The sequence below is a fragment of the Prunus dulcis genome, chromosome 1 (assembly GCF_902201215.1).
Source record: "Prunus dulcis chromosome 1, ALMONDv2, whole genome shotgun sequence".
NCBI lineage: Eukaryota > Viridiplantae > Streptophyta > Magnoliopsida > Rosales > Rosaceae > Prunus > Prunus dulcis.
This window is the reverse complement of record NC_047650.1, coordinates 15,180,359-15,195,135: the sequence shown is the minus strand read 5'-3', so window position 1 is coordinate 15,195,135 and position 14,777 is coordinate 15,180,359. Positions and strand designations below refer to the sequence as shown.

General features: G+C 34.4%; 2 protein-coding genes across 2 annotated transcripts; one reads left to right on the top strand and one right to left on the bottom strand.

The window, feature by feature from the left end:
• The first annotated feature begins 1,276 nt into the window (after positions 1–1,276).
• On the top strand, positions 1,277–2,462 carry LOC117616227 (histidine-containing phosphotransfer protein 4-like). Its single transcript, XM_034345474.1, has 6 exons — positions 1,277–1,330; positions 1,531–1,661; positions 1,746–1,814; positions 1,950–2,021; positions 2,219–2,291; positions 2,415–2,462. Exons 1-6 carry the CDS (start codon positions 1,277–1,279, stop codon positions 2,460–2,462), a joined length of 447 nt encoding a protein of 148 aa, XP_034201365.1.
• A 2,299-nt stretch (positions 2,463–4,761) lies between these two features.
• LOC117614983 (zinc finger MYM-type protein 1-like) lies at positions 4,762–5,817 on the bottom strand. Its single transcript, XM_034343946.1, has one exon. It carries the CDS (start codon positions 5,815–5,817, stop codon positions 4,762–4,764), a length of 1,056 nt encoding a protein of 351 aa, XP_034199837.1.
• Between the last annotated feature and the right edge of the window lie 8,960 nt (positions 5,818–14,777).

The following is a 14,777-nucleotide window of genomic DNA, read 5'->3' as shown; positions in this document are numbered from 1 at the left end:
GCCTTTTTTAAAAAATTCCCTTTTTTATTACGTCCCCACCCACCAAGTCCTTATAAACATATCATCAAATTGATACATTTTATTTACGTCTCCACCACCAAGTCTGTTTTTTTTCTTCTTTTCTTTTTTGTTTTTTATTTTGAGAGAACTCTAGTCTTTTATAAAAACGGATTCATAGATTAAGTCTTGTGTCAAGAAATAAAAAATTGTATCGATCAAGCTTCCAAAGTAAGTTCGTCAAACATGCTGCGGTTTGTTTTTCATCTTCAGCAACCGCCACATTAGTTTCATTTTTCTTGTAATAATATTTGGCCTTTTAAATATGTGGTTGTCCAAAAAAAAAAAAATTTATAAAGCTTTTGATCTTTTAAAATTGTACCTCCGCAAAAAAAATTCATGATCGGCCACCGCATGCATATGTTGTGAACTTATATAATGCATTCTTTTGGCTTTAGTTTCATGCTAGCTTTTGGGTTCTTTCAGTTTCAGGATGAATTGTTTGTCTCATATATGCATGCTTGAGGTGGCCACTAAAAATACGTGAAGGGGCGGCATCAAACCATGGATTTGCTTTTTAAACCTAAATCTCACTCCTATTGGAAATATGTACCTTTTGATTAATTGTCCATGTGTTTGTTAATTATAAAGGGGAATAGAATTTAACCAATTGGTGAGTGATTATTATAAAATAAAAAAAAACTCAGAAGAGTATATATATACATATAAATGCAAAGTCACCAAAACCTTTACACATAAAAAACTGTACATGTAATGTCATAGATATTTTTTTGAATCATTATATGTTGCTATCTAATCAACCTTTAGGTGGAGAATATGGGATGCATTTGAGTGCATTAGGCATTTTAATTTAACCCATTTCAATTTTTTTTTAAAATGATAATATCTAAATGAGGGGCTATTTACTATTTAGAATAAGGTATCTATCTACTGTAGAAGCAGATCATTCCAGATTTAACATAATTCATAAACAATACCAATCACTTATTTATTTATTTCACTTAGTACCAGAATCGAATTTGCCCCACAAAACCCCCAATCACTCCATGCTCTTCTTCCTTTCATGGTTCTACCCTCAGTTCCCCTCCTCCTACAAACCACACCCCCCCCCCCCCCCCCCCAAAAGTATTATATAAACACCTCTTGCTCCTTAACAATTTAATTTCTCATCACACTTTCTTCTTCCCACTGTCTTCTCTCTCTCTCTCTCTCTCTCTCTCTCTCCCCAATATATCTTCTTTATATCCTTTGCTGTTCAATGGACAAGAACCAGAGGCAGGTTCGTCTCATGAGGCAGTCCCTATTTGATCAGGTTCTTCTTTTTCTTTTTCATCTCTTTTTACCTTTTCCCTTTCCCTTGTTCTTCATGCGTGCAACATGCATTGGACATAAGTTCTCAAAAAGTATAGCACAACACAATAATCCCAGAACAGTAATTCAAAAAAAGAAAAACTAATGTGCACTTGTAGCTATTTTAGCACTCTTCATTTTCAAAACTTTTGGGAATTTCAGGGATTTCTGGACGAACAGTTTATTCAGTTGGAGGAGCTGCAAGACGATGCTAACCCAAATTTTGTAGAGGAAATTGCTACATCCTACTACCAAGATTCATCTAGATCACTCCAAACCATAGAGCTGGCGCTGTGAGTCAAATTATAATTTTCACTTCTTTTTAATGACAATATATATGTCAGGGACATATAATAATGTATAGTATGTATATGCAGAGAGAAGACCCCTCATGATTTTAATAAATTGGACGGCTACATGCATCAGTTCAAGGGAAGTAGCTCAAGGTAAAAAATAAAACGTCCTCAATTTGTTATTAATTTTAAGAAATATTAGCAAGGAATCTGCAAGTATATTCTATGTTGGCTTTTGAGATGACAAGATTTAATCCCAACTAAACATTTCTCTTAATTGGTGCGCAGCATCGGAGCCAAAAAGGTAAAAGCTGAGTGCCAACAGTTTAGGGAATATTGCAAGGCAGGAAATGGAGAAGGGTACATACGCAATCCTAGCATCAATCGCTAAAAAACTCTCATCATAATTATATTCTCTTAACTCGAATTTGAGTCTTCTTTCTTTATAATTGTACAAAACATATAATAAATTGATAATATAGAGAATAAATTTTAAAAGGGAAAAAATGTGTAAATAAAGTTGGTAAGTCACTTCAAAGTTTTGATGGTAAATCCAGATGCATGAGGACTTTCCAAGCATTGAAGAGAGAACATGCAACACTGAAGAAGAGGCTTGAGGCTTATTTTCAGGTAAACTCTCCAAATTACACCAGCATGTGTGTGTGTATATATATATATATATTAAAATGTGTTTTGATTTTGATTTTGATTTTGATTTTTTGATTTTTTTATTTTTTATTTTTTGTCTTTCAGTTGGCAAGGCAAGCTGGACCTATTGAGACAGCATGTCGCCCCAAGTGAAGAGAAAATTATTAACAGCCAGAGAGAGAGGCAGAGGCTACAATTAATTTGAGTGGTTGGTGGATTTTGTACTATGTATGTGTTCCAACCTTTGTTAGATTGTATTAGGAGACTTAATTAGGTGCTTTTCGATTCTAATATCCCTGTAAGCTTTTCTCAAAAAATAAAATTTTAAAAAAAATTTCCCTGTAAGCTATGCAATTAAGTTTTTTTTCTTCATGATTATCATGTTCCTTGCTAGAATATGAAATGGGCTTTATTATATACAATGAGAATGCTTCAAAATTTCTGGGGTTGGATCAACACACCCTTGGTCTTGAGGCCCAAATCAATGCCCACTAAATTTAAATCAAATTCACCCTTACCAGATAACTAGTCTCTTTCTAATATTTGCTTGAGAGAGAGAGAGAGAGAGAGAGAGAGGCAAAAGCAGAGAGGAGAGATATTTAAGGCTTGTCTCATAACGTCTTACAATTTTCAAGATTTGAGAATGTATTTGGTAGTTTAAACGGAGAACAATTTTCTACCAACAAAAACATCAAAAACGTTTTTGATACCCGTATTTGAAAATGGAAAAACAATAAATATGCATTTGGTAGCAATGTGGTGGTAGCGATGGGTAAGGATTGTCATACCCAAAGATGGGATTTATGCTGAAAATGGTAAAGGAAAAATTTATTCCAATTTTGGGAAACTTGATAATTGTCTCTTGTAATTATGAGGTTACGACCTCTAGTCATATGACTTAGGTGGGATTGACAAACGGTAAGTCAGGAATTAACATTTTCACACCAAAACCACTTTTACATTGTTTTCTCATAATACGTAAATGCCTTTTACCTAAGGACGGACCCAGGATTTCAAACTTGACTGGGCTAAATTTACCTTACATATAAACATACTAAATAGATAGAAAACTCGATAGTATGATGTAATTTAATTGATAACAAAAATTAATAATACATCTACTCAAAGGGGGGACACTATATAAGTTGCACCATTCGAGTCTTCATAGAATTAAAATCATTAATTATCGATTCATTATCTATATTATCAGCAAATTCTCTTTCAATGTGAAGTAACATACAATCAACAAGAAATTCATCACCTATCTTGTTTCGAATCCGGTTTTTGATCAGTCTCATACAAGAAAATGCTCGTTCTGTTGTTGCTGTAGAAACAGAAAGAGTTAGCACCAAGCGAATCAATTTGTCAATCAAGTAGTAGGTTTGTGCTAATCTTGTTTCCACTAAGCGCTCAAGTAATATAGGAATGGAATCAAGATTCTTGAAGGTTGGATTGTGATCCATGTCAATCTTATAAAATCCCAGTTGTTGATTTAAAGCCTGCAACTCAATTGTAGTGAAATCTTGAGGATAAAATTTCTCAGCAAGAGTGTATATATCATCAATGTTAAATCGCTTGAAAGCATCACGGGGATCCAATGATGAGCTAAGACGAAGGAGTTCCACAGTTTCATCTAGAAATCTAGTATTTAACTCCCCCAACTGATAATCTATTACCTCATTAAATACATCCATATGATAATAATGCTCCACTGTGATACAATCTTTTTGTTGACAAGAACGCCTAGTTCCCATTGTATGACGGGCACCCATATTAGGCATACTAATTTCTTGTTTTTCACAAAATGATCATACACTTTGTATAAAGTCATCCCAACCATTGTTTCTCAACTCATCAAGCTCCATTTTTGTACTTGCAACCAAATTCAAAGCACTTACAATGTCTTGAGATTTTCTTTGAAGTTCTTGACAAAGAAAATTAGTGAATCTCATAGTTTTGTCCAACAAATTCAAGGCAAAGACAAAGTCAAAAATAACGTAGAAATTTTAATACCTTCTGCTTCCCCACGAAATTGTGAGGTAGGTCCATTATGACTGATATCCTTTAGAAGTGTCTTGGTTGCACCAAATAAATCAATCAAACTCCTAATAGAACTAAAATGTGAGCCCCAACGAGTAGTTCCAAGTTGTTGCAGACATTGAATTTGATTAGCCCCTTTACCTTTCCAAGTCTTCCAGCTGCTAATAGGTCTTCAATTTCGACTTGTCGGGTTAATTTTAACTAAGAATGTCGTTTGGCAGAAGCACCAACAAAATTCACAATGTTATTCAACATTGAAAAAAATCTCCAAACAAGTCCTACCTCTTTAGCAGCTGCGTTTAAAGCTAATTGAAGGCGATGAGCAAAGCAATGAATATAATATGCATATGGACAATCATTGATAAATAATGCTTGTAAGCCACTCCATTCACCACGCATATTGCTAGCACCATCATATCCTTGACCACGCATATTGCTTACTAAACACTTTACAAATATCACTTTTAAGAGTTGAGAAATTAGTGTCATGAACACTCACAATATCAAAAAACCTTTCTCGAATATGCCCATCACAACTAACAAACCTTATGATAATAGCCATTTGTTCCTTCTTAGAATCGTCAAGTGCTTCATCAACGAGAATACAAAATTTCTCATCTTCCCCAATTTCATCGCGTATCCTTTTCCTCACTTTATTAGCATAGATATTTAGGATCTCCTTTTGTATCTTATGTGAAATATATTGGGCATTTAGAGGAGCATTTTGTAACACAACTTTTTCAACTTCTTCGTTCATTCTTGCAAAAACCTTTACCAACTCAATAAAATTACCCCGATTAAAGGAGTCATGAGATTCATCATCACCTCTAAAAGCCATTCCTTGATTTGCTAAATACCTAACGGCCTCTATTGTGGTTGTAAGCCTCAACCTATTTTTCGAAACTTCTTGTTGGGGTTGCACAACTCTATCAATATGGTGAGTCGGGTTCTTTAAATCCATCCACTTTTGGATAGCAAAATGATGTGGTGAATTTATAATGCCTACATGAGTAAGGAAAGCACACTCTTTGCCACCAACTCTTCTCCAATTTCTAAATCCATCTACAGTGAATGCCTTATGTGAGTGATCAATGTCAAAAAGAAAGCATCGAAAATAAAAAACTTTATCTTTATGAACATAATACTCAAGCCAAGGATAATGGTTATACCAATTACCATTAAATCGACGCATTTGTTTCCCTTCTAAATGAGATGGATATTCCTTTAGTTTTGGTTGACATGGTCCTAAGAGAATATATGCTCTTCGAACATTATCACGTTGATTAGGCGGAAATGTGTCTATTTGAGGACGTAATCCTGGATCACGCTCAAGAGAATTGGTATCAACTTCTTGATCAAAATTGGCTCTTTGAGACTCATCTCTTAAACTTTTAGATTCAACTCTTTGAGATTCAGAATGAGGTTGCTCCTCACAAATTGGAGGAAGTAGAGGAGGGTTGGAACCCATGCTAGTTGATTCTTCATTATTTCTTTAAAAAAAAATCCCGAATAGTCTTTGATCTCTTAGGATTTGGATGATGATCCGACATTATAAAGTTAAAGTATAACCTATTGGATAAGCAAGAACACCAAAATCAACTACAAATCCTATTTGATAATTCATAAATAAATCATAAGTCTCAATTGCAAATATGTAATTGATACTAAATAAAATAGGATATTCACTTGGTGGCTGGGCTATAAAAAAATTTTGGGCTGGGATTTTAAAAGCCACTTGGGTTGTAGCCCAGGTTAGCCAAAGCCAAGTACCGTCCCTGCTTTTACCTAGTGGCTAGTGCAACACTATCTCGCTTATTAAAGAGGGGTGCTATTTCCATCTCATGTTCTATTTTCCCACCCACCTTATCTTCAAAATTTTAAAGACAAATTTATCCCTTTCTAAAATGACTTCTAAGGACTTAGGTTAAAAACCTTAACTCACCTAACCCAATTAAAATTGACACGCATATGAATGTATTTTATTAATTAAGGGATTTTAATTAATTTCCTTTTTAATTTTCACAGTCTCGTCCCTTCAGTGATATCATCCATACAAATCTTTGTAAAAGTCTTCATTTTCTATATTAGGAGAACCCATTTAGTTGGAATTACAATGTAATTCAATCCTTCTCTATTTCACAATGTTCTTGATCTCGTTAATAGGATACGAAATCCATGTCAAATCCCTAACGTGATCGCTCTTGGCTATATGATTCAATATGAGCACAATTAGAAGACTATTTCTCAATTGTGCTCCGACTCTGGCTGAAGATTCCTAAATCATATCTCATAACATTCTCTCCCTCTTACTAGAAGTTGAGATCCCTTGTCATACACTCACTTGCTTCTATGAACTTGTCGAGGATTTTGACGTTACCTTGAATCGAGCCCAAGGATAAGCTCAACCTTATGATACAATCAGAGACCAACTACGCATTCATAAGACAACCATGGTGCCTCAAGTCTAAGGATTAACCTTGCGTTTTTGCAACCGAAGAAATCTTGTTTAACATGCCAGTAGAACTTCCATACAAGATTCCTTAACTTGATCTCGTTCAATGAACTTACTCACTAGCAAGCACCTACGCACTTATCTTAGTGTCCATATAATAATGACTCGAGACTTGTCATCCTCATAATTGAGCAGATAAAGTGTGTACCGGTCTTTGCAGTTTCTTCAATGCCCAGTTGATCGATTCTATTACCAGGAACACTTTTTGTTTGAGTTATAGGGAAAGGTCCCTTTGCATCTAACCTCTTTAGATCACTTTCCTTATCTCATAAATCCATGGACTTGTCAAGTAGGTCGATGGTTATACATGAATCTTACCTGTTTTGACATATTTGCCCTTTTATGTTAACCCAACTGATTGGTTTAAATGAAGTTTCTATAAAAGATTTCATCTAATGATTAGCTTTTAGGACATACTTCTAACACTTAATGCTACTATAAAAAGTGAAAAAGACAACCAGAAAAAAACGACGGTTTGACGGAAAACTGTCGTTGTGTTTGAAAAGATGACGGTTTTATAAAACCGCCGTGCATGATTAACTTAAACATCTAAAAAATGGAGATTCCAATTGGTGTTTTTAAAAAACGACACACCTAATTAAAAAACCGACGTCTTATTGAAAAGCTTTTTCCTTAGAGTAAACTCGGAGCCCACAAACAACGGCAAAAGGTATGAATCCATGGACGTAGAAAGTAAAGACGACGGTGTTAAAAACAACCGCCGTTTTTATTCCGTAATAAACACGACCAAGTTTTCATATCTGGCGCCGTATAATTTCAAAACAATCCACAGTGGTAAATTACAAACTACCGCCATATTAAATGCATGTACAACGACGATAAAGATAAATTTATCAACTTATTTCTTGAAGTGTATTGCGATGGTATCTTTAACACTAACCACGTTGATTTGTTCAGTTAACTTTGTATAATAAAATTTACCACGTCGTGAAGTTAAAATTATCGTTGTATTTATTAACTGTATACGTCAACCCTTATATATAAACCGTCGTCTTAGTAATATAATTTTTTACTATTTATTTATTGAATTTTGGTATCCTACGACGGTAGACCAACTTAATGATAATAATTGAGAATAACCACGACAGTTTATATGGAAAACCCCCGACATAACCAATTTTCTGAGACTGTCGTATTTATTCAATTTATATGTCTCGACTTATATCTAAACCGTCGTCTTAATTGTAATTTTTTATTATTATTTATTTCTTGTATTTTTGTGTCCTACATCGGTAAATCAACTTAATGACAAGAATTGAGAATAACCACGACGGTTTATATAGAAAACCACCGACAGAATCAGATTTTTCTTGAGATCCCAAGAGTTTCGAAATCTTACTAGATGGAAATCTGTTTCTCATCATAATCAGACCACAGAAAGACAATATTTTAGAAATTTATAATATTTGTGTCTTTGTGTCTTTGAGATACACAAAGGCATAAACACATCAACATCCAAAAATTTGCCTCTAAAATTTGACGACGGCAGCCTCATATTTGAAGTCGGACAGACAATTTTTTGGAAGTTGATGATGTGTGTGTGTTTGTGTCCTTCAGATACACAAACGCACACACACATCAACATCCAAACCATTGTCTTCTAGAATTTTGACGACGGCAGCCATAGATATTCATTCAGAGAGAATTTTTTTTGAACGTTGGTGATGTGTGTATGTTTGTGAATCAGATACAGAAACATACACACACACCAACATCCAAACAATTGCCTCCTAAGAGGTGAGACTGAAATTGAAACCCTAATTAAAAACAGAAACTGAAAGAAATCATGGAAAAAAACTCAATTTAAAAAAAAAAAAATTCATATCCATGTCGGTTATATAAACCCTAACGACGTTTAACAAAAGGAATCAACGTCGGTTTGTCAAACACGGAAGACGTATTAAACATACAAACAACGTCGGAAATTAATCTAAAGGCAACGAGGTTTCGACAAACAACGTCGGTCCATATAAAAAAACGACGTGGTAACTTGTAATTTCACGTATTCAAAAGTAAACTTTTGTCATGTAGAGCCGAACTAACCACGTCGTTTTCGGAATACAAAAATTCAAAAAGCTTTTTTACTAACCACGTCGGTTGATGTTATTTTAATGTCGTAATAAATACTTACTAGGGCGATTTTCATGACTACCATCGTTGTATTTATCATTGGGACACTATATAAACTTTTTGGTCACCTAACCTAAACTTTTACGTTCTCTCTAAAATTTTCAGTTTTCTCTCAGTTTCCCTCTCATTTCAAAAAAGTTGAGTTTCTCATTCTCAACTTTTACGTTCTTCCTCGCCTTCGTCTCCAAAATTTGATTCCGAAGAAAACTTTCTTTGCAAGCCAAAGGTTTGAAAACTTTCTCACTCCTTTTTTTTTTCTTTACTTTCCTTATCAGTTGAAGTTTTTTTTTTTAAAAGAACGAGTCCCACTGATGTTTGAGACAAGAAGGTGGTTTGAAATTGCCAAACCTTTCACTGTTATCACTCACAGGTCATGAGAGGACGACGGGTTTTTCTCGAATTTGATGTTTTTTGTTGACACACCACGACGGTAATTAAATTTGTGCTATTTCAATAGCACGACTGTTCATACTAACTGACGTGGTGTGTTAATAAATATGACGTTTGAAGAGAAAACTGTCGTCTGATTTGAAACAAATGAGGGAGAGAGAAAACTGGGCGGTTTTTTTATTTATGAACTTATAATACGACGACGGTTTTATTTAATTACCATCGTGTTAAGTTAATGACCACGTCGTATTAGCACGACGGTTCTTTTGTTTTGCCATCGTCTAAACTTTCATTTTACGTCTGTATTTTACCTAACCGTCATTGTTTTCCTTTTAGTTTGTATTTCCCTCTAAACATGGTTTCGAAATCTCAAAGTAAGGAGGCTCAAGCGTCAAAAGGTCAAGGCAAGGACATTGCAGTTTCAAAGGCACAAATGGGTGAATCCAAATCTGTTCCAAGCAATCCCGCAAAGAAGATGAGATTTACTTCATCTTTCGAGAAAGACCCAAGCTCTGCGACATTTGATGAAGTGACGAAATCGACTCGCGGTATCAACACAATGAGCCGTGTTGTGAAGAGGAAAATCCAGAAGATTAAGCCTGTGGTTGAGTACAATAAAAGTGGAAGAGCACATGGCAAGGTTGCTATTGAGATGCAAAGTTACATTGGTGTTTTGGCACGCACCAGAGTCCCTCTTGTGGACAAGAAATGAACTCAATTGCCCAAGGACCTGAAGGAGTAGATTTGGGAAGCTGTTCAAATGGCTTATGTTGTTGGGGAAGGGGACAAGAAGATGGTGCTGTCGTCTGCCGCCAAAAAATGGAAGGATTTTAAGTCTACCTTAGCTAGTCAGTTTATCCTTCCATTCGCAAATGAGAAGGAGAAGTTAAAAGAGCCCCCTCAGCTTTATAACTTCATAGAGAAATCTCAATGGGATGCCTTTGTAGCTTCAAGTTTATCCCAAGATTTTGAGGCTATGCATTCTGAGCAGTCACAGAGAAGGGAGAAATGCGAGTACAACCATAGGTTGACTCGAAAGGGTATGTTGGTTTGGAGGATCAATTGGAAGAAACCATGCCCGGTGAAGAAATCGATCGATCTCTGCTATGGAAGAAGGCAAGAAGATAAACAGGGAAACATCCCTGATCCAAAGGTTGCAGAGAAGGCAAAATTAATCGTAAGTCTCACTGACTCTGTTCTAAACTTGTAAAACAGAGGTTTAATTTTTCATTCAGACGTCGATCTTTTTATTAACCGTCGTTATAAATGAAACCCCACGACGGTTTTTATTTACCGCCTTTTAAAAAAGATATAACGTCAGTATTTTTATAAAACCGACGTCTGTATTAAATTACAACGACGGTTTTGTGTTTCTGTGTTAGGTTTTTTAAATTAAATTTTGAACTTTCTTCATATTCACACGCACACACACTCTCTCTCCCTATCTTTTTCTCTGCAATTGGTTTGTACACTATTTTTTGGATCAATGAATATTTTGGTTGGGTTTTTATCTCTGATGTCAAATAAACGACGGTTATTTGACAGACCGACGTTTTAATGTACACAAAACGACGGTAGTTTTGGGCCAACGTATTAAATATATTTATGCGTCTGTTTGTTAAATAAACCGTCGTCGTAACCTATTTACCACGTCAGTTAATATTTTTATTAATTTATTTATTTAATCAGTTTTACAATCTGTTCACTCACTAACCTTCTCTCTCTCACTTTTAGGATGATTTGAAAAAACAAGTGTCCGAGGGCACTCTAACTGTCTCTGGGAGCAACGATGTTTTGACCTTGGCTTTGGGAACCCCTGAGCATGGTGGGAGGGTCAGAGGTGTTGGAGCTGGGGTTTCCCCAACTCAATTCTTCAATTTTCCGAGACAGAATAAAATTTGCTACAAATTGAAGGAAAGTGTTATGGAAGCAGTGACAGAGGAAACCAAAAAGATGGAGGCCAGGGCAAAGCGAAGTGTTTTGGAGGCAATTAGAGCAAAGAGGGAAATTTTGTTGAAACAATTCAGTCAACTAATTCCCAACTTTGATCCCAACTTGCTCGATAAAACTCCAACTACACCAATTACTCCAATACCTCGAATTCCTCAAGAGCAAAGCCCAAAAAATCCAATGTCTGACAAAGTAAGCTGCTCTAATGTCCTTCAATTAGAGGAAGACAATCCCACGAATGATGCTGATGCTGATGCTGCTAAAAACCGTCAAGATGAAACGGTAAAATCTCTGACATTTGATTTTTTCTGATTTTTAAATTTTAAATAGACGTCGGGTTTAAATTTACCATCTGTCGTCTATTTTAACCTAGACGACCTTTCTATTGTGTAGCGACGTTATAACATTTACACCACGACTGTTATGTATGTACCGTCGTATATAACCTTTAACCCGTCAATATGTTCTAGAAACCGTCGTTGATATTATATACCACGTCGGTTTTGTTTATTTGTTGGAGTCGTCTATTTTACTTCATGTACAAACTAACTTTTATTTCTTTATTTATATTTCTTGTTATAGGATCTCTCAAAGCTTGACATGCTAGCTCATCTGTTAACCTTATGCCAATATGTCGAGACCAAGTTGAAGCCTGCTAAAGAGACCATTACAGTTCACATGCCAGAGGAAGTGTTTGGCATTGAGCATGATATCTGGCTCTTATGTGAAGACATTTTACAGTTTGCTTCCATGGTTGAGATTGGATCCATAATGATTGCACTATACATGAGGTAATTCTAGAAATCCAATTTTGTTTTTTTTTTACATTTCCTTTCTTTTAAATTAAAATCTCATTTAATTGAATTTCATATATTTAATTAGGTACCTATTTGACTATTTAAAAATGGAAAATATGGTAAACCTTGTTGGCCTCGTGGACCCTGGACAAGTCAGCTCTCAATCGGGAACATTATCTCACCGTTCAAAATATCTCTTAGACCGCCTGAAAAATGTAGATGGGGATCAATTTTACTTGGTGCCTTATAATCCAGGGTTAGTCCCCCTCTATACTTGGTCCTTGTAATATTTTTTGTTGTTGTATATTTAATCTATATGGATCATTTTGTGTAGGGGTCATTGGGTGTTAATAATTGTGAGACCAGCTAAGGAAACTATGTATTACATGGATTCATTGCCAAACCGCTCTGTTGACGAGGACATGAGAAATATAGTGAATACGTAAGTTTATTTATAAAAATCTAAGATTTTTTATTTCTGCATTTGAATGATACGACGGCTTTTTCAAATACCGACATTGTAGTGAAAACACGACGACGGTATATTATAACCGACGTTTGAAATCATTTACAACATCAGTATTATCTTGAAACCATCGTCTTAATTGAAAAACCACGTCGTTTGTGTTTTTCATTTTAGGATGTTTTAATTTTTTCTGTTCAACTTTTATTTAAAAACAACTTTGGTTATATGTCGTTTTTCTTCGTCACCGACGTTAGAATGATACACAACGACGGTTTTTATTTTCCGACATTTGAAATAAAATACGACGTCATTTGTTTTACAAAACCGTCATCTTCACTTTTTTACCACGACGGTTAATGTTTTTTTTTGCTGATTTTTAGTTTTGTCATTAACACTTTTTGTTTTCTTGAAACAGTTCAATCAAAATGTATAACTCTCACACAGGCAAACAATCATCACGTAAATCACCCATATGGAAAAATCTACAAGGCACTCCTAGACAACCAACAAAATGTAGAGTGTGGCTATTACGTGATGCGTTTCATGAGAGATATAATTCATGATGCAGGCCTAGCATTTGAGAAGAAGGTAAAATTTAAGATATAATTTCTTTATTTTAATACCACGACGTTTTCTTTCAAAACCGTCATTTTATTACTTGTAACACGTCGGTTTTTGTTCTTTATTTGCAGTTTGACAAGAAAAAGGAACCAGTTGTGTATACTCAAGAAAATATTGACGAAGTCAGGCTGGAATGAGCAGAATTCATGAACAAGCAATTACAGAACAATATATAAGTGATAATGTATATATTTATTTTAAAAATGTTTAGGTTTATTTTAATTTTTTGATAATGTATATAAACATATTTTTGGTAATTAACTAAACATTCATCAAAAAAATCAAATGAAATGTATTTTTGTTTCTAGTGTTTTTTTTTTCTATAAAATATTTATGTCTTGGAATGAAATAAAATGAAAATAAATCGTAAAAATTTAAATTAATTCCCAAAAACCGACGTCTCATTCTAATTTATACGTCTCATATATATAGAAAACCGCCGTCTTATTATAGCGAGAAAGAAAACATCGACGACATTTCTCAAAAACGTCATTTAAGATTGATATACATGTCGGTTAATTTATAAAACTGAAATCTACGAAAACAGTTGTGGAGACATACAACGTCCGTTACAGGCTAAAATGTGACGTGGCATTTATAAACAACGTCGTTATCAACATAATAATCGATAGTGTAAATTATACCCACGGCGGTTATTGAGAAAAGGTTGATGTTGTAACTCCCTAACCACGATGGTGATTACATTGCGACATCTAATGATGTCTAGGACGACGTCATGTGTTATTTAACGTTGTTGTAAACTGATGCAACGTTGGTTATCTACATTTGTCATTTAATTTTTGTATGACTTTTATATTTTTTTTCCTAATATTCATAATAATTTCAAAACAAATTCCATAAAATAAACTGACAACTACTATGCACTCATTGAAAAATTTTATGTCCTATAAATCTTTAAAAAATTTAATGTTAAAAATATTTTTATTTGTATTTAATTACAAATATTCATAATGAAAATAAATCATAAAAATTTAAATTGTTCCCAAAAACCGACGTCGTATTTTTATTTACACGTCTTATATATACAGAAAACCGCCGTCTTATTATAGCGGGAAAGAAAACATCGACGGCATATCTCAAAAACGTCATTTAAGTTTGATATACACGTCGGTTAATTTATAAAACTGTAATCTACGAAAACAGTTGTAGAGACATACAACGTCCGTTACAGGTTAAAATATGATGTTGTATTTATAAACAACGTGGTTTATTTACAAATAATCGACGGTGTAAACTATACCCACGTCGGTTATTGAAATAAGATTGACGTTGTAACTCCCTAACCACGTTGGTGATTACATTGCGACGTCTAATGATTTCAAGGACGACGTTATGTGTTATTTAACGTCATTGTAAACTGATGCAACGTCGTTTATCTACATTTGTCATTTAATTTTTTTGTGACTTTTATATTTTATTCCTAATATTCATAATAATTTCAAACCAATTCCATAAAATAAACTGAAAAGTACTATGCACTCATTGAAAAATTTTATCTCCCCCAAATCTTTATAAAATTT

Excerpts from the sequence above, each read along its gene's own strand:
- LOC117616227 (XM_034345474.1), top strand. The coding sequence starts at position 1,277 with ATGGACAAGAACCAGAGGCAGGTTCGTCTCATGAGGCAGTCCCTATTT. Across the intron at positions 1,662-1,745 it reads CAAACCATAGAGCTGGCGCT|AGAGAAGACCCCTCATGATT; the intron begins GTGAGTCAAATT and ends ATGTATATGCAG. Across the intron at positions 2,292-2,414 it reads GGCTTGAGGCTTATTTTCAG|TTGGCAAGGCAAGCTGGACC; the intron begins GTAAACTCTCCA and ends TTTGTCTTTCAG.
- LOC117614983 (XM_034343946.1), bottom strand. The coding sequence starts at position 5,817 with ATGGGTTCCAACCCTCCTCTACTTCCTCCAATTTGTGAGGAGCAACCT.